We start from the raw sequence: 26,978 nt of genomic DNA on the forward strand, positions 1-26,978 counted from the left end.
AACTTTATTTTAAAGATTTTTTTATTCATGAGAAACACAGAGAGGAGAGAGAGAGAGAGTGAGAGAGAGAGAGAGAGGCAGAGGGAGAAGCAGGCTCCATGCAGGGAGCCTGACATGGGACTAGATCACGGGTCTCTAGGATCACGTACTGGGCTGAAGGTGGTGCTAAACTGCTGAGCCACCCGGGCTGCCCCTCCTTTCCGCTTTTAATTTCAGCCTCCAAACCAGCTGTCAGTGGGATGTGGAAAGCCTGCTGCGAGGAAGAACAACATTTTTTAATAAGATAAATGTACTAGAGAAGTATACCCATAGAATCATTGTCTCATGGCAATAAACCCATTGGTCCATGTTACCCATAAATGATCCATGACAGGAGGTAGACTGGAAATGATGAATGAGGATTGGGTAGGCCTTGATGGCTGCCAAAGGACAATATGTGGTACACCCACAAGGGCAGTGTGAGGGGAGTAAAAACAATGGTCTTGTCCTGGGTTTGAGGAGTTTCAGTACATAGTAGGGATTTCAAAGAAATTTGCAGCAACCAGGTAGAAATATAGGATCTGACCTCAAAATAAGGACCTTGCATGAAGGCAGATGTATAGGGTTCCCCTCTATGGAAGCACTGAATGTGCCCAAATTCTTAGTAGCAGTGAGTGTGAAAAAGAGATTCCTCATTCTATCCTATGCCAGTGGGTGTTATTTTGGGATCTATAACCCCCCTAAATTAATAGGCAACATTTTAGGTAGATGTCACTGAATGCTCACTTTTTGATTGAGACAGATTTCAAAATGAGGTGCCAGAGAATGTGATATTTCTCACAGTAGGCAAAGACCCATGGATAGCTCACTGATATTGAAATAAAGCAGTTAGGAGTTGGAGAACAGAAGGAAAGTTTCAAGCAAGGTGGGCTCCCCTCTGAACCCTATCAAAGCCGTAAGCTGAGACTGACTCAATGCTTTCCATCTGGGCACCCAAAAGGGGCTGGGCTGCAACTGTTCTGAGCAGAGAGAGCTAAGGGTGGGGGGAGGTCGACATATCTTAGCTGAGAGAAACCAAGGAATTCCCACAGGGTGAGCAACCAACTGGAAGACAAAGCATCATGCTGCTGTGACAGGCAGAATAATATTCCCCCAAGATATTCTTGTTCAACCCCTGGAATCTGTGAGTAGGCTGCCTCCAAAAGCAAAGGAGATTTGCAGGTGTGATTAAGTCAAGGCTCTTGAGGAGGGCAGACCAGCCTCAATTATCTAGGTGGGCTGAACATAATCACAAGGATGCTGTGAGAAGGAGGTAGACAGTCAGAGAAGGACAGGTGACAGAAGAATCAAAGATCAGATGAAAGATTTGAAGATGCTGCATTGCTGGCTTTGAAAATGCGGAAGAGGCTAAGACATACAGGGGACCTCTGCAGCCGGAAAGGAGGGAAATGGGCCTTCAGAAGGAATGCAGCCCAGTCAACACCTTGATTCTAGGATTCCCAGGACTATGAGATAATAAATGTGTGTCATTTTAAGCCAGTGTTGATGGTAACTTGTTATAGCAGCTCTAAGAAACTAACACAACTTCCAAGAAAGCTGTGAAGAAGAGGTTACTAGTAATGGATGCTGGGGAAGAGCCAGAAAGGGACCCCTGCTACACAATTCTGACCAAGTCCAGGAACACTGCAACTGGAGCCAAGTAAGGACTTCTCAGTCCCCCTACCCCTTCTTCTTCTCCTGAAGGGTTCTGAGCCCATGGCTAGTAAGATAGGGCAGATAGAATAGATAGGTAAAACAAAAAAGGAGCTATCTCTCTTCTCCAACAGCAGACTTCCAGGAGGGAGAAGTACAGCTTCACAACACATTCCAAGCTCTTACCATCTGGTTCTTGATTACTGGATTGAGGCTGTATGTACTAAGAGTGCTTTGATAGGTTACAGGGAACAAACTGCACAGCCAAATCTATTTAATGAGACACTGGGAAGTGAAAGTCGTGTCATGACTTCACCCATACATGGAGTCTGCTCCCCATACGGCGCACATCCTGTTTTCTGGGAAGCATTGGCTTCTCCAAGGGGGTCATGTACTTTCCAAATTTAAGAATTATTAACACAGGGGGACTCCTGGGTGGCTCATTTGGTTAAGCATATGACTTCAGCTCAGGTCATGATCTCAGGGTCCTGGGATCTAGCCCCATGTTGGGCATCCTGCTCAGCAGGAGCCTGCTTGTCCCTCTGCCTGTCCCCCAACTCATGTTATTTCTTTCTATATATGTCTCTCAAAAATAAATAAATAAATAAATACAATCTTTTTTAAAAAGAAAAGTATTATTAACACAGGCTGTCCACTACTGCCGCCATAGTGCCAGCCCTTTGGGTCTCAACAAGGCCAGATGATGCTTCAGAATGGCAGACAAGCCAATTTGGGAGCAACTTGAATCCAGCTTCATTCAACATGACAGAAACAAGGGTGCCTGGGTCGCTTGGTTGATTAAGAATCTGCCTTGGCAATCTAGAATAAATGGATGCATTTCTGGAAAGCCACAAACTACCAAAACTGGAACAGGAAGAAATAGAAAAACTGAACAGGCCACCAACCAGGGAGGAAATTGAAGCAGTCATCAAAAACCTCCCAAGACACAAAAGCCCAGGGCCAGATGGCTTCCCCGGGGGAATTCTATCAAACGTTTAAAGAAGAAACCATACCTATTCTACGAAAGCTGTTTGGAAAGAAGAAGAAATTCGTTCTATAAGGCCAGCATCACCTTAATTCCAAAACCAGACAAAGAACCCAACAAAAAGGAGAATTATAGACCAATATCCCTGATGAACATGGATGCAAAAATTCTCGACAAGATACTAGCCAATAGGATCCAACAATACATTAAGAAAATTATTCACCATGACCAAGTAGGATTTATTCGTGGGACACAAGGCTGGTTCAACACTCATAAAACAATCAGTGTGATTCATCATAGCAGCAAGAGAAAAAACAAGAACCATATGACCCTCTCAATAGATGCAGAAAAAGCATTTGACAAAATACAGCATCCATTCCTGATCAAAACTCTTCAGAGTGTAGGGATAGAGGGAACATTCCTCAACATCTTAAAAGCCATCTACGAAAAGCCCACAGCAAATATCATTCTCAATGGGGAAGCACTGGGAGCCTTTCCCCTAAGATCAGGAACAAGACAGGGATGTCCACTCTCACCACTGCTATTCAACATAGTACTGGAAGTCCTAGCCTCAGCAGTCAGACAACAAAAAGACATTAAAGGCATTCAAATTGGCAAAGAAGAAGTCAAACTCTCCCTCTTCGCAGATGACATGATACTCTACGTAGAAAACCCAAGAGACTCCACCCCAAGATTGCTAGAACTCATACAGCAATTTGGCAGTGTGGCAGGATACAAAATCAATGCCCAGAAATCAATGGCATTTCTATACACTAACAATGAGACTGAAGAAAGAGAAATTAAGGAATTAAATTAAGAAATTAAATCAATCCCATTTACAATTGCACCCAAAAGCATAAGATACCTAGGAATAAACCTCACCAAAGAGGTAAAGGATCTATACCCTAAAAACTATAGAACATTTCTGAAAGAAATTGAGGAAGACCCAAAGAGATGGAAAAATAGTCCATGCTCATGGATTGGCAGAATTAATATTGTGAAAATGTCAGTGTTACCCAGGGCAATTTACACCTTTAATGCAATCCCTATCAAAATACCATGGACTTTCTTCAGAGAGTTAGAACAAATTATTTTAAGATTTGTGTGGAATCAGTAAAGACCCCGAATAGCCAGGGGAATTTTAAAAAAGAAAACCATATCTGGGGCATCACAATGCCAGATTTCAGGTTGTGCTACAAAGCTGTGGTCATCAAGACAGTGTGGTACTGGCACAAAAACAGACACATAGATCAATGGAACAGAATAGAGAACCCAGAAGTGGACCCTGAACTTTATGGTCAACTAATATTCGATAAAGGAGGAAAGACTATCCATTGGAAGAAAGACAGTCTCTTCAATAAATGGTGCTGGGAAAATTGGACATCCACATGCAGAAGAATGAAACTAGACCACTCTCTTTCACCATACACTAAGATAAACTCAAAATGGATGAAAGATCTAAATGTGAGACAAGACTCCATCAAAATCCTAGAGGAGAACACAGGCAACACCCTTTTTGAACTTGGCCACAGTAACTTCTTGCAAGATACATCCACGAAGGCAAAAGAAACAAAAGCAAAAATGAACTATTGGGACTTCGTCAAGATAAGAAGCTTTTGCACAGCAAAGGATACAGTCAACAAAACTAAAGACAACCTACAGAATGGGTGGCAGGCACTGAGGGGGGGAACTTGACGGGATGAGCACTGGGTGTTTGTTATTCTGTAGGTTGGCAAATTGAACACCAATAAAAAATAAATTTATTATTGAAAAAAAAAAGAATCTTCCTTGGGCCTGGGTCATGATTCTGGAGTCCTGAATCAAGCCCTGAGTCAGGCTCCCTGCTCAGCAGAGAGTCGGCTTCCTCCTCTCCCTCTGTGCCCCTGAGCCCAGCTCATGTTCTCTCTCTTTCTCACTTTATCTCTCTCAAATAAATCTTAAAATCTTTAAAAAAAACATGACAGAACCCAATTAGACACAAATTATATTGATACTTCATGCCTTATGTGGGAAGCATGACAGTTCCAGGGGAATGCTACCATTATGGAGAAGTTGTCTAATCTTCCATTCCAGAAAATCCAGTATAGCACCACAGTGCAGGATCATCAGCCCATGCCTCATAGCTAAATCATCAGCATGGCTGTGGGCCATCTCAAGGCTGATGAAGACACCCCATCATGGGGTTCCACCAGATGTTCCTATTATAAAACATTAATGATGCTTGGGTTTGCACAATAACATGTTCAGGCTTTCCCTACACAACTTCAGCTTGCCTCCTCCCAGCCAGGCACTCATGCTGTTTTCTCTTTTCTCCTCTTCTTTATACTATTCATACTCCTCCAAATATCACACACAAATGAGCAGGGCCATGGTGGGAGCGGGCACAATGCATTGCTACTATGGAGGTATTGTGTGTGATGTTTGGAAACTAGACTGGTTGCATCTCACAGAAGCTTGGATTGTACCAGCACATGTCTTGGAAAGACTTAAGTAATTCAAAAGGTTGTCCTTTTATTCGTTTATTTTTAATCTATTGATAAGTTGCTCTAGTAACTCAAAGAAGTGAAAGAGAGCATTTGCTTCACTGCTCAGGTATTGATTTGTTTAGATGTTTCAATGTCTCATGATACAATAAAACCACAAAAATTTTCTTTAGAAAAAAAAAGAAGTATTAATACGGAGGAAGAGACCAAGGTTTGGGCCTAAGGAAAAGGTGGTATCCTGGCCAGTGAGGGAAGGGGGAGAGGGTGACAAGAAGAGTCCAAGGAAAAGTCAAAGGACAGGGAGGATGTGGTGTTCACTTGACTGACCTGTTCATGCTTCATTGCCTGTGATCCAGCATCCCCCATGTCTTCATTGCTTCCTGTCATTCCAGACCACCCACAGGACTGGCTGAGGTGGGTTCAGTAGACAGGTGCGTCTGTCCTGGCTTCCACCCCAATAATGTTGGGGCAGCAGGAGGATGTGTGTTTCTAAGACAGAAACCCCCAAAAGAGAAGAGATGAGTATTTGCATGAGTGTATGTGTGTGAGGCAGGAACATATGCAAAGAGAAGAAGAGGCAGTGGAAATGAGCTTACCAATCATGGCAGAGCATTCCTGCTCATCTACCACCTCCAGCTGCAGAAGAAGAGGGAAGAGGAGGAGGGCTGTGGGTGTCCACCACTGACCATTTAAATTCATCAAGGTACAGAGGGTCAGTGGAATCCTGCTGGGCCCTGGAGGACAAGGAGGAGAATCTTCCTATTCCTCCTCAGCTGAGGAACAATGGCAAGATTCTGGCAGGCCCCACAACTCCTGTTGGCCATCTTTATGGCCCTGGTGGCCCACACCTACCAAGTAAGAAAGAAAACCTTTCTGAGTGTTGGAGAAGTGTCTGCATCAGACCCTTATGTGACAACCACCATGCAGTATTTGAGCGATGACTTCAACAAGAAGAATAACGACAAGTACAATTTCCGGATTGTGCGGCTCCTGAAGGTCCAGAAGCAGGTCAGCACAGCCCTCTTTCCTATATAGGCCTCTCCAAAGGGGACACCCATACAAGTGAAATTCAGCCTCATTTAGTTTCAAGTGGGAATTTTAAGAGAAACATAAATTCACTGGATTGGATGAAGTTATTTAAATGATTATACCCCAGAAGCCAACCACACCTGCTTCCTATTTTTGTAAATAGTTTTATTGCAGTCCAGCCATGTTATGCATGCACACATCATCCAGGGCTGCTTTTGAGGGGCAACAGCAGAGTGCTTGCAACTGAGATTGTACGGACTGCAAAGCCTAAAAGACTGACTATTAGGCCCTTTACAGGCAAAGTTTACAGAGTTTTACTCAAAATAGTTAGCATCAGTTGAGTTGTCCACCAGATATCTTTGCCCAGAGATTGGTTTCTGGAGAATTCTCCTTGAATAGCCAAAGAAGGCACAGGAGTCAGATAGGAAGGAAAGAGAGAAGCCCACCAATTTGTTCAGGAAAGAGTCCTTGACCTTGGACACCATGAGAAGGAGTTCTTGCCCCTAGAAGCTACAGAGAAAGGAAAAGAAGTCCTTTCATTTCCTTCCACTTGCTGCCCACAGATTACTGACCATATGGAGTTTCATGTGAACATGGAAATGCGGCGGACCACCTGTCAAAAGCTGGAGACTACTAATTGCTCCTTTCAGGAAGGGGAGCTTTACAAGGTACTAGGTGAATACACATTAATTCAGAAAGAACTCACAGGTGTTTTCTACAGTTTTAGGATGAGGTAGGGTAGAATTACTGGGGGTGTATTCAAACTTGCTTAAAACGAATGTATAGATAACATCAGCTCACTCAAAGAGGAAAAGCGAAAGTAAGAGTGACCAAGATCCTGCCTGGCAGGTGTTGCTCATTTGTTGTTGAAAGAATTATGGCAGGGAAAAGGAGTCCAGACAGGGGGAGCCAAGGTGGCTGAATATTTTAATATAAAATAAGTAAAATGAGAGGATCTTCTTGATGTAATTGAACTGATGGAGTTCGTATTCTGATTTCTATCTCAGGAGAAATGCATTTAAGCCTCTCCCCACCACCCTGGGCTTTCAAATGTAGAGCAAGAAAACAAAATCTCACTAAGAAATTGTGTTTATTGATTTTTCATTGTGGGATTAAGAGGGAAATTAAAAAAAAAAGCGAAATATTGAGAGAGAATTGGGACAAGGGAAGGAGAAAAAGGGCATGATGGATCAGTGGATGGACAGATAAATGAAGAAAAGTGCAGGGAAGGAAGATGGATGGTGATGGGTGAGTCCAAGTGGATGGACTGGATGGATGGATGGATGGATGGATGGATGGATGGATGGAGCCAGCAGAGGCCAAGTAAAGTGTGAATTAAAGGACACATGAGGGATCCGTGGGTGGCTCAGCGGTTTAGTGCCTGCCTTTGGCCCAGGGTGCGATCCTGGAGACCCGGGATCGAATCCCACGTCGGGCTCCTGGTGCATGGAGCCTGCCCTCTGCCTGTGTCTTTGCCTCTCTCTCCCTCTCTGTGTGTGACTATCATAAATAAATTAAAAAATAAAAAAAAATAAAGGACACATGAGTAAAAATAAAGAGGAAAAGAGAATCACTGGGTCCCATTGTAAGTGTGGTAGGATGGATCCTATTTCTTTCTTTCTTTCTTTCTTTCTTTCTTTCTTTCTTTCTTTCTTTCTTCTTTCTTTCTCTCTTTCTCTCTTTCTTTCTTTCTTTCTTTCTTCTTTTTTTCTCCTATTTCTATTCTCCAATTCTAACCATAAACAGAAGAACAGGGGATCCCTGGGTGGTTCAGCCGTTTAGCGCCTGCCTTTGGCACAGGGTGTGATCCTGGAGTCCAGGTATCGAGTCCCACATCAGGCTCCCTGAATGGAGCCTACTTCTCCCTCTGCCTGTGTCTCTGCTTCTCTCTCTCTCTCGAATAAATAAAATCTTAATAAAAAAAAAAACAGAAGCTCTGGGAAACGAACCAGGGGTGGTGGAAGGGGAGGAGGGTGGGGGGTGGGGGTGACTGGGTGGCAGGCACTGAGGGGGGCACTTGACGGGATGAACACTGGGTATTATTCTGTATGTTAGCAAATTGAACACCAATAAAAAATAAATTTATTAAAAAACAGAAAGACATTTGAGGAGATGATCTCAGCAATACTACTATCAAGTGATTGAAATCAAAATAAAGGTCAAATAATATTTGGATTGGAGGCATGGTGAGGTGGTGTCATTTTCCCCATCTACATGTGTTATATCTTCTTTCTCTTTTAAAATTTTCGCTTTGCATGTTGAACTTTTTAAAATATTGTTTTTGTTTTTTAGCAAATTGAGTGCTTCTACTCAGTGTTTGTTGTTCCCTGGTTTGAAAAGTACAAAATTCTGAACAAAAACTGCACCGATGACTAGGTATCCTGGAGCACACACCTGCAATCACTATACATGAAAGTATCCTGCAATAAGCAGTAATTCTCAATATAGGAAATAAATATTTACCAAACTATTATTTTAATGCTCTTAATGTTTATGATTCCACTCTTTTTTGCCAAATTTTTCAGTTCATAATAATATAATCTGAAGGTACTTTGGGCTAGGGCAGATTGAGAATTCTAATGAGGTGATGTGGATAATTCCTGACCTTATAGCCTCTACCTATATGATAGCAGAACTTCAACCCCAGCCTCATTTCAAGTAGAAGTCTTCAGACTTTAGAGTAAGGAGAGGATTAAAAGGAGAAGGAGGGAAGAAGTTCTAGGTTACTTACCTGATCAGACAAGAGATGTTTGTAAGTATGGCCTATGATGCCATCTCTGAGGTATTCAATGAGGAATATCCCTTTCCTTGCCCAAAGTGTTGAATAATGGGAAATAATGCAAGTAATTTTAAAAGATGAGGGCCTTTGTTACTGAGAAGGACTAGGTTGGGAGATGTGTTCTTTTTGCAGGAAAGTGAACTTTCTTTCAAATTCTAGATTTACACCCCTAGCACCAGCAAAATTGGACCAGAGCAGGTCACTTTACAGAGGACTTCACTTGGAGTTACGAGGGAAAATATGTGCCCATGTGGGAAGGAGGAGAATGGGGCTACCATTACTATTTTATTCTTCCCAGAAAGACCAATCAGAATGATTCCTCCAGGAAAGAAATGACTGATGATGGAGAAAAGCTAACACTACTATATTAAAAGGACTCTCTCTTGGAGATCCCTGGGTGGCTCAGCAGTTTGGCGCCTGCCTTCAGCCCAGAGAGTGATCCTAAAGTCCCGGGATCGAGTCCCACTTCAGGCTCCCTGCATGGAGCCTGCTTCTCCCTCTGCCTGTGTCTCTGCCTCTCTTTCTCTCTGTCTCTCATGAATAAATAAATAAAATCTTAAAAAAAAAGATTCATTCTCCATGAGTGCCATATTAGGACTGGGGAATGAACACCACCACCCCACCCCCCAGCCAACAGCTTGATTCAAGATTTTAAACAATGTCAACAATTTCATCTTCTTCATTCCATTTCCTCCACGTGGTCTCAGGAGGGCTGCCAGCAGCTCACTAGGTCACATCTATCCTCATTCACATCCAATAAGGGAGAAAAAGATCTTGTCCCCAGTAACTGAGGAAAAAGCCACTTGGCTTAATACCACTGGGGAACTCTAGGGATGTTATAGAATACACACACACACACACACACACAATCACAACTCTCTCTCTCTCACAAACACACACACACACATAACTACCTGAAAGAAGAGGAAATTGGGGGGTATTTATGCAACAATCTCAGTCAGTTACTAGTTGTAGGAAAGCTTGTATGAGGCAGTAATTCTCTGGAACCACTGGCCTGAGGTGGCTTGAGGAAGAGGGAACAGTCAGAGATTAAGGGGGCATAGGTGCATTTGGAGTTGGTGTGCACAGAAAGAGAATACGTGAGAGGATAAAGGCAGAGTGCCACCCGGGTATTCTTTCTACATGTGGGCTGTGTACAGGGATGCAAAATAGACACATCAGTCTCTACCAGATGGAGATAGCTGGGAGCTTTGAGAGAACAATATTTTTGTCTTTTAAACTTCTTACCAAAGTTCTGAAATGCTCAGGAACCTGTTTTAAGTGGGACCCAGGTAGGACTCCCCTCTACCAACTATCCAGTAAAATGTTAACCTACAGTTTCCTCATCTTTAACTGAAAATAATATCTATTTTTAGAGTAGTTATAATTATTAATGATCATAGCATATGTAAATTACTTAACAAAGCAAATATTCAAAAAAATTAATTAGTAACAACACTGTTGGTAGCAATCATGATTTAATACTAATCAGTCATTAAACTCCTTGCTGGCATTTTGGTTGCTTTGCCTAAAGGCAAGGGTTATTAACCTGAGGTAGAACAAAGGAAAGGTAGAACATTTTTGCCCATTGATCTTTCGGTTTTCTCAGCCCAGTGATTTTTTTTTTGAAATTTTTTATTTTGAAAGAATAAAAAGAAGAACATTATGATAGTACAGAGAGTTCTCTTGTACCCTTCATTTAGTTTTCTTGCATGGTCACATCTTTTGTAACCATAGAAAAATATCATAAGCAGGAAATTGACACTGGTATAGTTTGCATGTGTGTAATTTTGTTGTATACGTAGATTTATGTGACTATCCCCACAATCAAGATATAAAACTATTCCATCACCACAAGGATGCTCTGAACTACCCCTTTAGAGTCATACCTCTCTTTTCCCATCTGAAACTCCTTGCAACCACTAATTTATTCTTCATCTCTTTAGTTGTGTCAATTTGAGAAGTGGAATCAAGTATGTGACCTTTTGAGATTTCTGGTAATGCCCTTGAGATCCATCCAATGTGTTTCATGTTATCAGTACCTTATTTTCTTTTAATTGTTAAGTAATATTCCACAGTATACTATTTACCTACTTAGGATGTGTTTGTTTTCAACTTTTACAAATAAAGTTCTGTGAACAATCATGTATAAGTTTTTGTGTGGATGTAGTAAGCTTTCAATTCTCTGCGTTAAACGCCGAGGAGTACAAGTGCTGCACCATATGTTAAAGTATATTTTAGGATTTTTTTCTTTTTGAAAAAGAAACCACCAAGCTATTTTCCAAAGGATGTGTCATTATGTAATGTCCCTCTGTAACTCTAGTAATTTACTTTGTTCTCTGGTCTACTTTATCTGATATTAATATAGTTTCTCTTCTTTTAGTGTTTACATAATATAATTTTTTCATCATTTCACTTTCAACTTACCCATATCACTATATTTGAAGTAAGTTTCTTGTAGACAGCATATAGTTGGTTCATGTTTTATTTAATCCACTCTACCAATTTCTGTCTTTTAATTGACTTATTTAGACCATTTACAGATAGTTTACACATACCATTTAATATAATTACTGATATTTAGGACTTAAGTCTGCTATTTCATTTTTCTTCTCTCTGTATTTTGTTTCTGTTTTATTATTTCTTCCTGTGTTACTTGAACATTTTTAAAAAGATTTATTTATTTATTCATTCAGAGAGAGCGAGAGAGAGGCAGAGACACAGGCAGAGGGAGAAGCAGGCTCCATGCAGGAAGCCCGATGTGGGACTCGATCCCAGGTCTCCAGGATCACACCCCGGGCTGCAGGCGGCGCCAAACCGCTGCGCCACCAGGGCTGCCCTACTTGAACATTTTTTAAAGAATTCCATTTTTATGTATCTATGCTGTTTGTGAGCGTATATCTTTTTGCATAGCCTTCTAGGTGGTTGCTCTAGATATGACATAAATATATAACTTGTCAGCCTACTGGTGTTGATATTTTACCAGTTTGAGTGAAAGGTAGGAAGTTTACCTCCCTTTACAGCCCATTATTATTCCTCATTTACAAATGCCCTAAATATTTCTTTTACATACATTGGGAACCACATTTAAAAATGATATAATTTTTGCTTTAACCATCAGGCATAATTTAGAAAACTCAAGAAATCCTATTGTATTTACCCATATTTACACATTTTATGTTCTTTTCTGATACTTTAAGATTCCTTCTTTTAAATTTCCTTTATATTCAGAGAACTTCTTTTAGCTATTATTTTAATATAGGTCTTCTGGTGCAGATTCCCTAGTTTCCTTCCGTGAGAATGGCTTATTTCCCCTTTATTCCTGAGGGATATTTTTGGTGGATATATGATTCTGGATTGACAGTTTTCTTTTCTTTTAGCCTTTGTTTCTTCTAGTTCCAGTTTTGGTAGTTTGTAGTTTTCCAGAAATGCGTCCATTTCTTCTAGATTGCCTAATTATTGGCGTATAGCTGCTCATAATATGTTTTTTAAATTGTTTGTATTTCCTTGGTGTTGGTAGTGATCTCTCTTTTCTCATTTATGATTTTATTAATTTGAGTCTTCTCTCTCTCTGAATAACACTTGAGCACTTCTGCATGGTTTATTATGAGAAATATGTTGAAATTCAAATTGGGTTTTTCCCCCTAAAGCTAAGGTGAATTTTCTCTTTCACTGCTTTCAAGATCTTTTTTCTTTGTCTTTAAATTTCAGAAGTTTAACTCTGATGTGTTTTGCTGTATATTTGAATTTATCCTGTTTAGGATTTACTCACTTTCTTGAATCTACAGGTATAGGTCTTTTGCCAAATTTGAAAAGTAATCAGCGGTGATTTCTTCAAGTAGTTTCTTAGTTCACCTCTATCCTCTCTTTCTGCAATTACAGTGTGTTAGATATTGTAATAGTTTCACCATTTTCTGACATTCTATTCATTTGTATTTGGTCAATTTTCTCACCATTATTCATATTGGGTAGTTTTCATTATTCTCACTTCCAGTTCATTTATTTTTCCTCTATTCCCCCCATTCCACTGGTAAGTCCATCCATTTAATTTTGTATTTCAGTTATTGAACTTTTCAATTCTAATATTTCTACTTGTTTTTTCTTTGCACTTTCTATTTCTTTGCTGAAATTGTCTATCTTTGCTGAGACTTCCCATTTGTTCATTTGTTTGAGGTATGTTGATAATTGGTCATTGCAACACTTTTAGGATGACTGCTTTAAAATCTTTATCAGTGATTTTAAGATGTGTCATCTCTATGTTAGAATCTGTTCATTGTCGTTTCTCATTTAAGTTGACATTTTTCTCATTCTTAGTAGGACTAGTGATTTTCTATTAAAACCCAGCTGTTAAGATGGCGGAAGAGTAGGGTCCCCAAGTCACCTGTCGCCACCAAATTACCTAGATAACCTTCAAATCATCCTGAAAATCTATGAATTCGACTTGAGAATTAAAGAGAGAACACCTGGAATGCTACAGCGAGAAGAGTTCGTGCTTCTATCAAGGTAGGAAGACGGGGGAAAAAGAAATAAAGAAACAAAAGGCATCCAAGGGGGAGGGGCCCCGAGAGGAGCTGGGCTGAGGCCGGGGCGAGTGTCCCCAGGACAGAAGAGCCCCGTCCCGGAGAAGCAGGAGCTAAACCAACCGTCCCAGGCGGAAAGGGGTTTGCAGGAAGCTGGAGCAGGACCCAGGAGGGCGGGGATGCCCTCGGGCTCCCTGGGACAGTAACAGACACCTGCGCCCCGGGAGAGTGCGCCGAGCTCCCTAAGGGCTGCAGCGCGCACGGCGGACCGGAGCAGCTCGGAGGGGCTCGGGCAGCGGCTCCGCGGAGGGGGCTGTGGGGTGGGAGCACGAATCCAACAGCGCACGCCCCGGAGAACAGGGCACCGGGACACAGCCCAGGATCCGGCCTTCCCCGGGACAGGCAGAGGCCAGGAGAGCCCAGGACCGCAAGGACGCTCCTGCCCCGAGCTGAGCAGATCAGCAGCCCTGCCCCGGAGCCTGCAGGCCCTGCAGACGGAGAACTCTGGAGTTACTGCGGGAGCTGACTCCAGGGCTCCAGAGCTGGCCGCCGCCACTGGGGCTGTTCCTCCTGGGGCCTCACGGGGTAAACAACCCCCACTGAGCCTCACAGTGGCCTCACCAGATAAGCAGCTTAAACATTATTCACTGAGCCCTGCACCAGGCAGGGGCTGAGCAGCTCCCCCAAGTGCTAACACCTGAAAATCAGCACAACAGGCCCCTCCCCCAGAAGACCAGCTAGACAGGGGAAAAACAAATTATTGACCAAGCAGCACTGGAAAGTTCCAGGGGAAGTCAAGGGACTTACAGTACACAGAATCAGAGGATACTCCCCTTGTTTTTGTTTTTGTTTTTGTTTTTGTTTCCCCCCTTTTTTCTTTTTTCTTTTCTTTTTTTCTTTCTTTTTTCTTTCTCTTTTCTTCTTTCTATTCTATCTTTTTCCCCTTTTCCCAATACAACTTGTTTTTGGCCACTCTGCACTGAGCAAAATGACTACAAGGAAAACCTCACCGCAAAAGAAAGAATCAGAAACAGTCCTCTCTCCCACAGAGTGACAAAATTTGGATTACAGTACAATGTCAGAAAGCCAATTCAGAAGCACTATTATAAAGCTACTGGTTGCTCTAGAAAAAAGCATAAAGGACTCAAGAGACTTCATGACTGCAGAATTTAGATCCAATCAGGCAGAAATTAAATATCAATGGAATGAGATGCAATCCAAACTGGAAGTCCTAACGACGAGGGTTAACAAGGTGGAAGAACGAGTGAGTGACATAGAAGACAAGTTGATGGCAAAGAGGGAAACTGAGGAAAAAAGAGACAAACAATTAAAAGATCATGAGGATATATTAAGGGAAATAAGTGACAGCCTGAGGAAGAAAAACCTACGTTTAATTGGGGTTCCCAAGGGTGCCGAAAGGGACAGAGGTCCAGAATATGCACTTGAACAAATCATAGCTGAAAACTTTCTAATCTGGGAAGGGAAACAGGCATTCAGATCCAGGAAATAGAGAGATCCCCCCTAAAATCAATAAAAACCATTCAACACCTCGACATTTAATAGTTAAGCTTGCAAATTCCAAAGATAAAGAGAAGATCCTTAAAGCAGCAAGAGACAAGAAATCCCTGACTTTTCTGGGGAGGAGTATTAGGGTAACAGCAGACCTCTCCACAGACCCCGGCAGGCCAGAAAGGGCTGGCAGGATATATTCAGGGTCCTAAATGAGAAAAACATGTAACCAAGAATACTTTATTCAGCAAGGCTCTCATTCAGAATGGAAGGAGAGATAAAGAGCTTCCAAGACAGGCAGGAACTGAAAGAATATGTGACCTCCAAAGCAGCTCTGCAAGAAATTTTAAGGGGGACTCTCAAAATTCCCCTTTGAGAAGAAGTCCAATGGAACAATCCACAAAAACAGGGACTGAATAGATATCATGATGACACTAAACTCATATCTTTCAATAGTAACTCTGAACGTGAATGGGCTTAATGACCCCATCAAAAGCCGCAGGGTTTCAGACTGGATAAAAAAGCAGGACCCATCTATTTGCTGTCTACAAGAGACTCATTTTATTTATTTATTTATTTATTTTTTAATAAAATAATTTTTATTGGTGTTCAATTTACCAACATACAGAATAACATCCAGTGCTCATCCCATCAAGTGTCACCCTCAGTGCCCGTCACCCACTCACTCCCACCCCGCACCCTCCTCCCCTTCCACCACCCCTAGTTCGTTTCCCAGAGTTAGGAGTCTTTATGTTCTGCAAGAGACTCATTTTAGACAGAAAGACACCTACAGCCTGAAAATAAAAGGTTGGAGAACCATTTACCATTCAAATGGTCCTCAAAAGAAAGCAGGGGTAGCCATCCTTATATCAGATAAACTAAAATTTACGCCGAAGACTGTAGTGAGTGATGAAGAGGGACACTATATCATACTTAAAGGATCTATCCAAGAAGAGGACTTAACAGTCATCAATATATATGCCACAAATGTGGGAGCTGCCAAATATATCAATTAATAACCAAAGTTAAGACATATTTAGATAATAATATATTTATACTTGGTGACTTCAAGCTAGTGCTTTCTACACTCGATATGTCTTCTGAGCACAAGATCTCCAAAGAAACGAGAGCTTTAAAAAATACCCTAGACCAAATGGATTTCACAGATATCTACAAAACTTTACATCCAAACTCAACTGAATACACATTCTTCTAAAGTGCACATGGAACTTTCTCCAGAATAGACCACATACTGGGTCACAAATCAGGTCTAAACTGATACCAAAAAATTGGAATCGTCCCCTGCGTATTCTCAGACCATAATGCCTTGAAATTAGAACTAAATCACAAAAGGAAGTTTGGAAAGATTTCAAACGTGGAGGTTAAGGACCATCTTGCTAAAAGATGAAAGGGTCAACCAGGAAATTAAGGAAGAATTAAAAAGATTCATGGAAACTAATGAGAATGAAGATACAACCGTTCAAAATCTTTGGGATACAGCAAAGGCAGTCCTGAGGGGAAAATACATCGCGTTACAAGCATCCATCCAAAAACTAGAAAGAACTCAAATACAAAAGCTAACCTTACACCTAAAGGAGCTAGATAAAAAACAGCAAATAGATCCCACACCCAGCAGAAGAAGAGAGTTAATAAAGATTCGAGCGGAACTCCACAAAATCGAGACCAGAAGAACTGTGGAACAGATCAACAGAACCAGGAGTTGGTTCTTTGAAAGAATTAATAAGATAGATAAACCATTAGCCAGCCTTTTTAAAAGGAAGAGAGAGAAGACTCAAATTAATAAAATCATGAATGAGAAAGGAGAGATCACTACCAACACCAAGGAAATACAAACGATTTTAAAAACATATTATGAACAGCTATACGCCAATAAATTAAGCAATCTAGAAGAAATGGATGCATTCCTGGAAAGCCACAAACTACCAAAACTGGAACAGGAAGAAATAGAAAACCTGAACAGGCCAATAACCAGGGAGGAAATTAAAGCAGTCATCAAAAACCTCCCAGGACACAAGAGTCCAGGGTCGGATGGCTTCCCAGGGGAATTCTATCAAACATTTAAAGAAGAAATCATACCTATTCTACTAAAGCTGCTTGGAAAGATAGAAAGAGATGGAGTACTTCCAAATTTGTTCGATGAGGCCAGCATCACCTTAATTCCAAAACCAGACAAAGACCCCAACAAAAAGGAGAATTACAGACCAATATCCCTGATGAACATGGATGCAAAAATTCTCAACAAGATACCAGCCAATAGGATCCAATAGTACATTAGGAAAAGTATTCACCATGACCAAGTAGGATTTATCCCTGGGACACAAGGCTGGTTCAACACTCGTAAAACAATCAATGTGATTCATCATATCAGCAAGAGAAAAACCAAGAACCATATGATCCTCTCATTAGATGCAGAGAAAGCATTTGACAAAATACAGCATCCATTCCTGATCAAAACTCTTCAGAGTGTAGGGATACAGGGAAATTTCCTCAACATCTTAAAAGCCATCTATGAAAAGCCCACAGCAAATATCATTCTCAATGGGGAAGCACTGGGAGCCTTTCCCCTAAGATCAGGAACAAGACAGGGATGTCCACTCTCACCACTGCTGTTCAACATAGTCCTGGAAGTCCTAGCCTCAGCATCAGACAACAAAAAGACATTAAAGGCATTCAAATTGGCAAAGAAGAAGTCAAACTCTCCCTCTTCTCTGATGACATGATACTCTACATAGAAAACCCAAAAGCCTCCACCCCAAGATTGCTAGAACTCATACAGCAATTTGGTAGCGTGGCAGGATACAAAATCAATGCCCAGAAATTAATGGCATTTCTATACACTAACAATGAGACTGAAGAAAGAGAAATTAAGGAGTCAATCCCATTTACAATTGCACCCAAAAGCATAAGATACCTAGGAATAAACCTAACCAAAGAGGTAAAGGATCTATACCCTAAAAACTATAGAACACTTCTGAAAGAAATTGAGGAAGACACAAAGAGATGGAAAAATAGTCCATGCTCATGGATTGGCAGAATTAATATTGTGAAAATGTCAATGTTACCCAGGGCAATTTACACGTTTAATGCAATCCCTATCAAAATACCATGGACTTTCTTCAGAGAGTTAGAACAAATTATTTTAAGATTTGTGTGGAAGCAGAAAAGACCCCGAAGAGCCAGGGGAATTTTAAAAAAGAAAACCATATCTGGGGGCATCACAATGCCAGATTTCAGGTTGTGCTACAAAGCTGTGGTCATCAAGACAGTGTGGTACTGGCACAAAAACAGACACATAGATCAATGGAACAGAATAGAGAACCCAGAAGTAGACCCTCAACTTTATGGTCAACTAATATTCGACAAAGGAGGAAAGACTATCCACTGGAAGAAAGACCATCTCTTCAGTAAATGGTGGTGGGGAAATTGGACATCCACATGCAGTTTCATCCACATGAAACTAGACCACTCTCTTGCACCATACACTAAGATAAACTCAAAATGGATGAAAGATCTAAATGTGAGACAAGATTCCATCAAAATCCTGGAGGAGAACACAGGCAACACCCTTTTTGAACTTGGCCACAGTAACTTCTTGCAAGATACATCCACGAAGGCAAAAGAAACAAAAGCAAAAATGAACTATTGGGACTTCGTCAAGATAAGAAGCTTTTGCACAGCAAAGGATACAGTCAGCAAAACTAATAGACAACCTACAGAATGGGAGAAGATATTTGCAAATGACGTATCAGATAAAGGGCTAGTTTCCAAGATCTATAAAGAACTTCTTAAACTCAACACCAAAGAAACAAACAATCCAATCATGAAATGGGCAAAAGACATGAAGAGAAATCTCACAGAGGAAGACATAGACATGGCCAACATGCACATGAGAAAATGCTCTGCATCACTTGAAATCAAAACCACAATGAGATACCACCTCACACCAGTGAGAATGGGGAAGATTAACAAGGCAGGAAACCACAAATGTTGGAGAGGATGCGGAGAAAGGGGAACCCTCTTACACTGTTGGTGGGAATGTGAACTGGTGCAGCCACTCTGGAAAACTGTGTGGAGGTTCCTCAAAGAGTTAAAAATAGACCTGCCCTACGACCCAGCAATTGCACTGTTGGAGATTTACCCCAAAGATACAGATGCAATGAAACACCGGGGACCTGCACCCCGATGTTTCTAGCAGCAATGTCCACAATAGCCAAACTGTGGAAGGAGCCTCGGTGTCCATCGAAAGATGAATGGATAAAGAAGATGTGTTTTATGTATACAATGGAATATTACTCAGCCATTAGAAACGACAAATACGCACCATTTGCTTCAACGTGGATGGAACTGGAGGGTATTATGCTGAGTGAAGTAAGTCAGTCGGAGAAAGACAGTGTATGTTCTCATTCATTTGAGGAATATAAATAATAGTGAAAGGGAATATAAGGGAAGGGAGAAGAAATGTGTGGGAAATATCAGAAAGGGAGACAGAACATAAAGACTCCTAACTCTGGGAAACGAACTAGGGGTGGTGGAAGGGGAGGAGGGTGGGGGGTGGGGATGAATGGATGACGGGCACTGAGGGGGGCACTTGATGGGATGAGCACTGGGTGTTATTCTGTATGTTGGTAAATTGAACACCAATAAAAAGTTAATTTATTTAAAAAAAAAAAAGAAGAATATAAGAAATAGTGCAGAGGGCCATAAGGGAAGGAGGAGAAACTGAGTGGGGAACAATCAGAGAGGAAGACAAACCATGAGAGACTCTTAACTCTGGGAAACAAACTGAAGGCTGCTGAAGCAGTGGAGGGTGGGGGGATGGGAAAACTGAGTGATGGACATTAATGAGGGCAAGTGATGTGATGAGCACTGGGTGTTACACACAACTGATGAGTTATTGCAAACTGCATCTGAAACTAATGATATACTTTATCTTCACAAATTGAACATAAATAAAAAGAAAGGATTATGTTGCATGAAAGGAGCCAGAAATAAAATATATTATTTTATGCTGTATGATTCCATTTGTAAAAGTTCAAACAAGCCAAACTCAGCCAAGATGGTAGGATCTGGAAAGAGGCTCCTCACCTGTGACATGGAGGTGAGAGTTGCCATTTCATAGGTTGTTGTGATAACCAAATAAGAAAGTGAGGACACTCAGCCATTAGAAAGCACGAATACCTACCATTTGCTTCAACGTGGGTGGAACTGGAGGGTATTATGCTGAGTGAAGTAAGTCAATTAGAGAAGGACAAACATTATATGGTTTCACTCATACAGGGAATATAAGAAATAGTGAAAAGGATTATAAGGAAAAGGAGGGGGAATGAGTGGGAAAAATTAGAGAGGGTGACAAAACATGAGAGACTCCTTACTCTGGGAAACAATAAAGGGTAGTAGAAGGGGTGGTAGGCAAGGGGGATAGGGTAACTTGGTGATGGGCACTGAGGAGGGCACTTGATGGAATGAGCACTGGGTGTTACACTATATGTTGGCAAATCGAACTTCAATTAAAAAAAAGAAAAGAAAGTAAGGACAGCATGCCCATGAAAGACACCCACTCAACCCTCAATGACATTAGATTTGCAGAACTGGATGTTTCTGGCTTCTCTCTTGCATGAGAAATTCACCACTTTTACCACTGTACCTCCACTTTCCCTTCTCTCTTAAGCCACTCAGGTGAATTTGAGGTTCTTATTTGTGTGTTTACTCTTCCCCTTTGGAAATCATCTCTCAAGTTTCCATTATAAGTGTGCTGGTGGGTCTGATCCCTGAGGAGGTTCTCAGCCTTCATCTGCTCCCGATTTCTGGTCCAGTGTATACCTATTTTGCTCAACTATGAGTCACATGAGGGAAGACACTGTCTCATTCCTCCAGCAGTGAGCACATGGGAGGCTCGGGAACTCTCTGTGAAATAAAGAGTTCGTACAGCTAGTCCAGACTGCTGTCCTTGGAAAGGCCCACTTGTAAAGTTGGCCTTGGTTGGAGCTTGGGAACTTGGATTGCCAACAGTTCCCTACACTGATACAATCCTGTCCCTAAGTGATGAGAGGACCTCATTGTGTCTATACTGTTTATACAGTGTGATTTATGCTGAATACCTGCTTTCCTTCTGGGAGCCTAAAGTTTGGACATCTCCTAGGCAGAGGGTTGCCTAGTGCAGCTCCAGGGAAAACCTGCGGCATTGAATCTCTAAAGAGAATCTCTTCTCTGGGAAACATATTTCAACGTGTTATCACAACTCACTTTTGGGGAACTAAGTGCACCAGGAAAGCACTCTGGAAACCTACACCTAGTTCCTGAAACTTCTCCACATTAGCCTTTTTCTTTTGTTGATTTTGTCTTGTACCTTTTCACTGTAATTAAGGCACAGCTGCGAGTACAACTAACTGCGCTGAAATCCTGAGGGTCCCTCTACTGAGTTTCTGGACTGGTGAACTTGGGGACTTCAGCCACACTCACAAAAATGTGTAAGTCACAGAGAGTATGGGGAAGAAACAGAGCCCCTGGAAGCTCAGGCCAGAGCTCAGGATGTACCTGAAACTAAGCGCCTCAGAGACATGCACTGAAGTAGAAGAACTATGAGTTTCCTCCAAAGAGTTGATATCCTTCTGTTCAAATTGCATCAGCCCCCTGAGTGAGTGTGTGAGTGTATACATGAATGTATGTGAGTGCGTATGTGAGTGTGCATGTGTGCATGAGTGAGAGCAGGTGTGTGGAGACCTTGCCAAGAGGAATGAGGCCTTGCAGAAGTCTAATAGAAAGTGCACAGTTGGCATCTAAGTTTTCATCAAAGATCTTTGCACTAATGCATTCAAGCCTCCAGACAAGAATTATTCCAGAGTTGGTAATAGTTCATCCAGGGCACAGTGTACATCAAAAAGTCACAAATGAAACTCTGTGGAAAGAGAAAGAAAACAGTTCTCAGGGAAATATTTTTGAAGATGAACAAAAGGCTCCTGCCCCCCAACAAGCCTTTATCTGGGAAATCTGGACCAGTCACTGTGTCTGGATAACGACCACATGGGTGGGGAGGGGAATCTGCTCATAGTCACATGATGGGGGTGGGGTGGGGCCAACCTGAACAGGGATGTCACCTTGGGCACCCCCTACTCAGTCACTTAGGATGTGGAACAGGTGCACCTGGAGCCTATAGCCCAGCGGGACACTGGGATGAAGTCCGGGCAGGACAGCCTGGGACAGAGGCATTGCCCACTGCCTCAAGTCCTTTTGCTTCTGGTAGACTTTGTGTCTGCCAGCTTCTGGGTGGCAGCACCAGGAGGGACTGGGAAAAGCCAGAAAACATAGGCAGAGGTTGGAAGACAAAAAGGAAACTAGACAATCCCCAAGGACCTTGAGAGCATGAGCTGAGATCAGAGTGAAGCCCAAGGGAAAGTAAACTACTTCCCACTGAGGGCTGGGGTAAAACTGCCAGGGAAGGAGACTGGAGGACTGTGGCCAGAGCTATGACTGCTCAGGGTAGAGAGACTGCCTAATTAGAGAGCCTTCCCCCCCCACCCCCCACTTCTGGGTACCTCTAATGGCATCAGGCAGCTCTAAAGCCCATATCCACACAGCTAGAAAAATTGTCAATGTCCAGTTTTGGTCTACTTTTTAAAAGTTTACTTTTCCCCATTTGATCACAAGTCCCGACTCAAGTGACTGCCACCACACACCTTTTTCAGCTTGTTTTTGCTTTGAATGGGGCATGAATTTTTTGTTGTGCTATTCCTCTTGCATTTGGTCCGGCTAATCTTCACAGTTACCATATACTCCACTCCAGTCGTCAGCTACCAAGAAACAGTGGCACTGTTAGCATTGACTCCAAGTATCCAGTTGCTGACTCTCACCCGGAAAATCGAGAAGATGAAGACTAAGGAACCACAATACCTGTTCTCAGAGCTCATCCACTAAAAGCATGGCTCCCACTTTGCCTCCCAGCTGGAGAATGGACAGTGACAGTTGAGGCCACTAGTCAGTCCCCAGCATGTGCAGAGCCCTTCCCCTTGGTCTGGACTAGCTTCATTTCTGCAAGCCACAGATGGCTTCTCACCCATCTCCCTTCCATACTCAGGATGAAGGATTGGCAAATCATGGAACTTGGCTGCCCGGCAGCCCCAGGATACCCTATATCTGTACACATAATCCTCAGAATGTATAAGGGTGCATCCTGTCCCTCAACTTCATCCATGTCCTCCCTCCCTACTCTCCTTCCCAACCAACCTGATGGAAAGCAGTTTACCAACACAGCTAAAAAAACACAGGCTTAGAAACTGAATTGCTTTGGGGCATTCATTTCCCTTCTACTAACACTGAGCCCTAGAGCAAATCCCCGGCAATCTCCTTTTCTTCAACTACAGAGTTGTGGGCGCTTGACGGGATGAGCACTGGGTGTTATTCTATATGTTGGCAAATTGAACACCAATAAAAAATAAATTTATAAACAAAACAAAACAAAACAAAAACAAAAACAAAAAAAACCTACAGAGTCCAGATAACAATTGTACCTGCTCAAGGAGTTGTTCATGGGCTAAAGAGAAGCAGGCATCTCACTAAAGCAAATTTTAAAATAACTTATTATGAATTATTAAATGTTTTAGCAAAATGTGGGGAACATCACTCTGAAGCAGATATGGAGTCAGGAAAGCAACAGAGCAGAAGACAGAAGAATTGTGCTCGAGTTCTGGCTTTTTCCCCTGCCAACTCTATCTTCTTGGCTAAGCCCTGCCACCTCCCTGACTCAGTTTCCTCATCTAGAGAATGGGGAGACTAGTGCCAATTTCCTCCTGGGGTGTATGCAAACAGTGAATGCATAAACCATGGAGAACCTACACCAAAGCAATTCCAGGCTGTTGGGATCTGTCTTCTTGTGCTCATGTTCAAGTGCCAGGTTCTGAGGACTCTAAGGGCAGGAAAGCTCTTTGTAGCCGGGGGGATCCACACCTTCAAGTGAAACTCCAGCAAATGCTTTGATGATTCTGTTGGAAACAGCTGGGTCCCTCAAGTCGACATGAAGGAGGGGAGGGGAGAAGCTCCTGGAAGTCCCATACTTCCTTGTCCCAATGTCAGATACAACCAAAGGCAAAGGCTTGATACTCTCCCTAGTAGCAAAGCAGTAGAGGGAGAGAGTGCCCACATTGCCCCCTGGAGGAAAATGCCCCTGGAAAAGCTCAGGGTGGTTGCAGGGGAAGGAAGCCTGAGGGCTGTATCACCATCCTGGTCCCAGCATCCGCCACCTGAAGAACCTCAGGATGCAGGGCTCCAAGCTCTTCATCAAAGGAGAGTTACATCCAGGCATTGGCATCTTACAGGGCTTTCACACTGACCTTCAGCACACTCCATAGGTATGAAAAGTCGAAAACACTGGCATTCCAGTGTGCAAAGTGTTTGCTTATTCATTATTAGACTGGATTGCTAGATAGTAAGAGGAATCATCATAGTAACACAAGTATTTTCCCTAGTGCTGCTTCACTGTTATTCTGCCCACTTGGTGGTAAGGAAACAGGCCTGGATGGCGCTTGACATAGATCTCACAATTAAAGAGACCTGGAACCTGGGTGCAGCAGCCTGTCAGGCCCACCTCCTACACCCCTCTGTGAGTTGTTGATGGATACAACCACTTGGCAAAAGGACCCAGCCACCCAGAGTCACACACATTCTGTGCTTCTATCCATTTGAATGACAACAAAAGCTCATTCATAAACTATTCTTTTAGAGTTAACTGTGAATGATTATAGACTGATTCTACAAGACATGTCTCCTGGGATTCTCAGATTCACCTTTGTGAGCACTAACCTGGGAGAACAGAGCAACTTGGCAAGAACTTTGGTTGACAGCCGCCACCTCGTGGCCAAGTCACCTCAGTGTCCCTGGGCCTGATGGGCCCCCATCTTGGGACAAGAGTATGTGATGGAGCCGGGGACAGGCTGATGTCCACACACTGTGATGTCAGGCCTGCTTTGTGTCACACTAACATTGCCTGCCCCTCTCTACTCCCCACCCGTGCTGGTTTCTCCTGTTCCCACTGCCTCCCTCTCTCCATCAGAGATCTTTTCTCCTGTCAATTGTGGTTTGTTGTTTTTTCCAAATCAGGTTAATTGAACTAAAATGTGCTATTGCCTCTGACCTAACTTAGATATAGTTTACTAGGTAAACTTGGGGGGAAGCTGGACCCACAACAGTAGTTTTCAAACAACTTTTCTTTCCTCCGTTGTCCTCAACTGATTCATTTCAGAGAAACTTTGTATGTAAAACACATAAAAGAGATAATCTGGTTGAAGTCTGTTTCTCACTCCCTTCTCCCCTTTGCCCAAATAAACCCCTGTGCAATTCCAGATTTCTGTATAATACAGCTAGAAAGTCCAGACTTTACATCCCTGGACATTGAAAAATTATGTCAAGTGGGAATCCATAGAGAACATTTGTATTTTGCCAAAGCAAACCATTTAAGGAAACAAAATCATTCTCATTTGTTGTCACTCCGGTAGGACTAATTTCAGAACAAAAGGCAATTCTTCCCAAGAAATAACAGTTGAGAAACTCAGAGGCTATGTTTCCTTCAGACCAAGAGTAACACAGTTAGGGTTTCATTCCTGTCATTGGGCTAGCATTTCAAAAGCATAGCTAAGGCAAGTCTGGAGTCCAAACCATCCAAACCATGCTCATCCCAAGTGAAGCCTCCCCCCAGTTGTGAAACCATCACTTGGTTCTCTCTGGGAACCATACCATATTCCTGCATGTCCAAGTGGGTACTGCACACATCCAGAGAAACTGAGGCACAAACCTGCATCTGACTTTGAAGTAGCTTGTCGACTTGAAATAAGTAGGTGTCATTGCTAGCATTGTTGTATTTTTCAATGAAGAATTGGAGTGTTGAATTCATGTTTGTCTCACTCGTGGACTTCTCCTGAAAGCCTTCCCACCTTTGAAAATGACCTAGCCTGGCTGCCAGGACCAGGACAGCCAACAGCAACAGAGGGTTCCTACGGCATCCAACTCCCATCTTGCAGCCTCGAAAACCTCCTCCACTGCACCTGCCAGGACAGGATTGGGACCAGACTGCAGCTCATTCACCCTCTGCAGTGGCCCTTGCCCAATGGGTTTGCCCAGGTTAGGCAGAGATTGAGACCCCAGACTCATCCTTTCAAGGATCTGCCCACAATTTGACTGAAGAACCAACCCAGGAAATCTCAACTCAGGTTGAGCTCAACTCTTTCAGGTCCAAACATTTTCCAATTTTATGATACCCACTTGATTCTTAGATTATCCAGGCAAGCATGATTTCTAAACACCTGCCAAGATGGCAACCTCTTCCTGCCTTCATATCTATCAAGGAGAAAGTCCCCAGAACAGAGCTTTATAGTGCTATGCATAAGTATATTGGACAAAGAAGTGCCATTTGCCATTTGTGGGAATTGGGGAAAGCTTATGGAAAAGGTATTACTTGAACTGGGATATGAGAATCAGGGACATGGACAGGGCTGATACATTCTACTTACCTATTGTGGGTTCTACCTGTCTAACCCAGCCATCAACTATTCCCTGTTCCTCCTTTAAAGATAGGTTCTCTATGCACCTGCCACCTTTTGCACCACAGATTTCTGCCTGCTGGATCCCACTGTACCTGCAGGCCCTGGCAGTAGCTCTTGCTATTTTGGTGTGACCCCAGCAGACCTTTGTGAGGTAATATAAGCCTCTCTGTGAAGGGGGGGGTGTGTGAATAAACTCTGATCCTTACTCAGAAATTAATCCTGAAGACCTCTGAAGGTTAGGTGCTGCTTATCTTGGGCAGGAAAAATTCTCCCCAACCCTCTTTGGGTCTCTGGCTCAGCCTAAGAATTAAACTAAGAGGAGAAAAGTATACAGGTTTTATTGATGTTTTATATATGGATGGGATCCTTCACAAGAGAATGAAGATGTGTCTAGCACAAGAAGCTTATTAACCTTGTAGACAAAGAAACAATAAATGTGTGAAGAATTGACAA

At 42.4% G+C, this 26,978-nt stretch overlaps 2 protein-coding genes and 1 pseudogene across 4 annotated transcripts; 2 read left to right on the forward strand and 1 right to left on the reverse strand.

The window, feature by feature from the left end:
• Positions 1-2,384: 2,384 nt before the first annotated feature.
• LOC140618857 (nuclear transport factor 2 pseudogene) lies at positions 2,385-5,150 on the forward strand (annotated as a pseudogene).
• A 731-nt stretch (positions 5,151-5,881) lies between these two features.
• Positions 5,882-8,544, forward strand: CST11 (cystatin 11). Of its 2 annotated transcripts, XM_072799744.1 has the most exons (3): positions 5,882-6,147; positions 6,732-6,836; positions 8,461-8,544. In XM_072799744.1, the coding sequence occupies exons 1-3, from the start codon at positions 5,923-5,925 to the stop codon at positions 8,542-8,544; spliced, it is 414 nt and encodes a 137-aa protein (XP_072655845.1). In that variant the 5' UTR covers positions 5,882-5,922. The 2 variants fall into 2 exon arrangements, with proteins under 2 accessions (XP_072655845.1, XP_072655846.1); XM_072799745.1 differs by lacking the exon at positions 6,732-6,836.
• Positions 8,545-21,774: 13,230 nt separating this feature from the next.
• Positions 21,775-26,643, reverse strand: CSTL1 (cystatin like 1). 2 transcript variants are annotated; one of them, XM_072799748.1, is made up of 4 exons: positions 26,493-26,643; positions 25,778-26,021; positions 22,671-22,784; positions 21,775-21,892 (listed from the first exon to the last, which is right to left on the reverse strand). In XM_072799748.1, exons 2-4 carry the CDS (start codon positions 25,994-25,996, stop codon positions 21,809-21,811), a joined length of 417 nt encoding a protein of 138 aa, XP_072655849.1. In that variant the 5' UTR covers positions 25,997-26,021; positions 26,493-26,643; the 3' UTR covers positions 21,775-21,808. The 2 variants fall into 2 exon arrangements, with proteins under 2 accessions (XP_072655849.1, XP_072655848.1); XM_072799747.1 differs by having other exon boundaries at positions 25,778-26,027.
• Positions 26,644-26,978: the final 335 nt, after the last annotated feature.

The sequence above is a fragment of the Canis lupus genome, chromosome 26 (genome assembly GCF_048164855.1).
Source record: "Canis lupus baileyi chromosome 26, mCanLup2.hap1, whole genome shotgun sequence".
In the NCBI taxonomy this organism is placed as follows: domain Eukaryota; kingdom Metazoa; phylum Chordata; class Mammalia; order Carnivora; family Canidae; genus Canis; species Canis lupus.

Excerpts from the sequence above, each read along its gene's own strand:
- CST11 (XM_072799744.1), top strand. The coding sequence starts at position 5,923 with ATGGCAAGATTCTGGCAGGCCCCACAACTCCTGTTGGCCATCTTTATG. Across the intron at positions 6,148-6,731 it reads TCCTGAAGGTCCAGAAGCAG|ATTACTGACCATATGGAGTT; the intron begins GTCAGCACAGCC and ends TGCTGCCCACAG. Across the intron at positions 6,837-8,460 it reads AGGAAGGGGAGCTTTACAAG|CAAATTGAGTGCTTCTACTC; the intron begins GTACTAGGTGAA and ends TTTGTTTTTTAG.
- CSTL1 (XM_072799748.1), bottom strand. The coding sequence starts at position 25,996 with ATGGGAGTTGGATGCCGTAGGAACCCTCTGTTGCTGTTGGCTGTCCTG. Across the intron at positions 22,785-25,777 it reads TACTTCAAAGTCAGATGCAG|CTGACGACTGGAGTGGAGTA; the intron begins GTTTGTGCCTCA and ends GTTTCTTGGTAG. Across the intron at positions 21,893-22,670 it reads GCAAAAACAAGCTGAAAAAG|AGTTTCATTTGTGACTTTTT; the intron begins GTGTGTGGTGGC and ends CTCTTTCCACAG.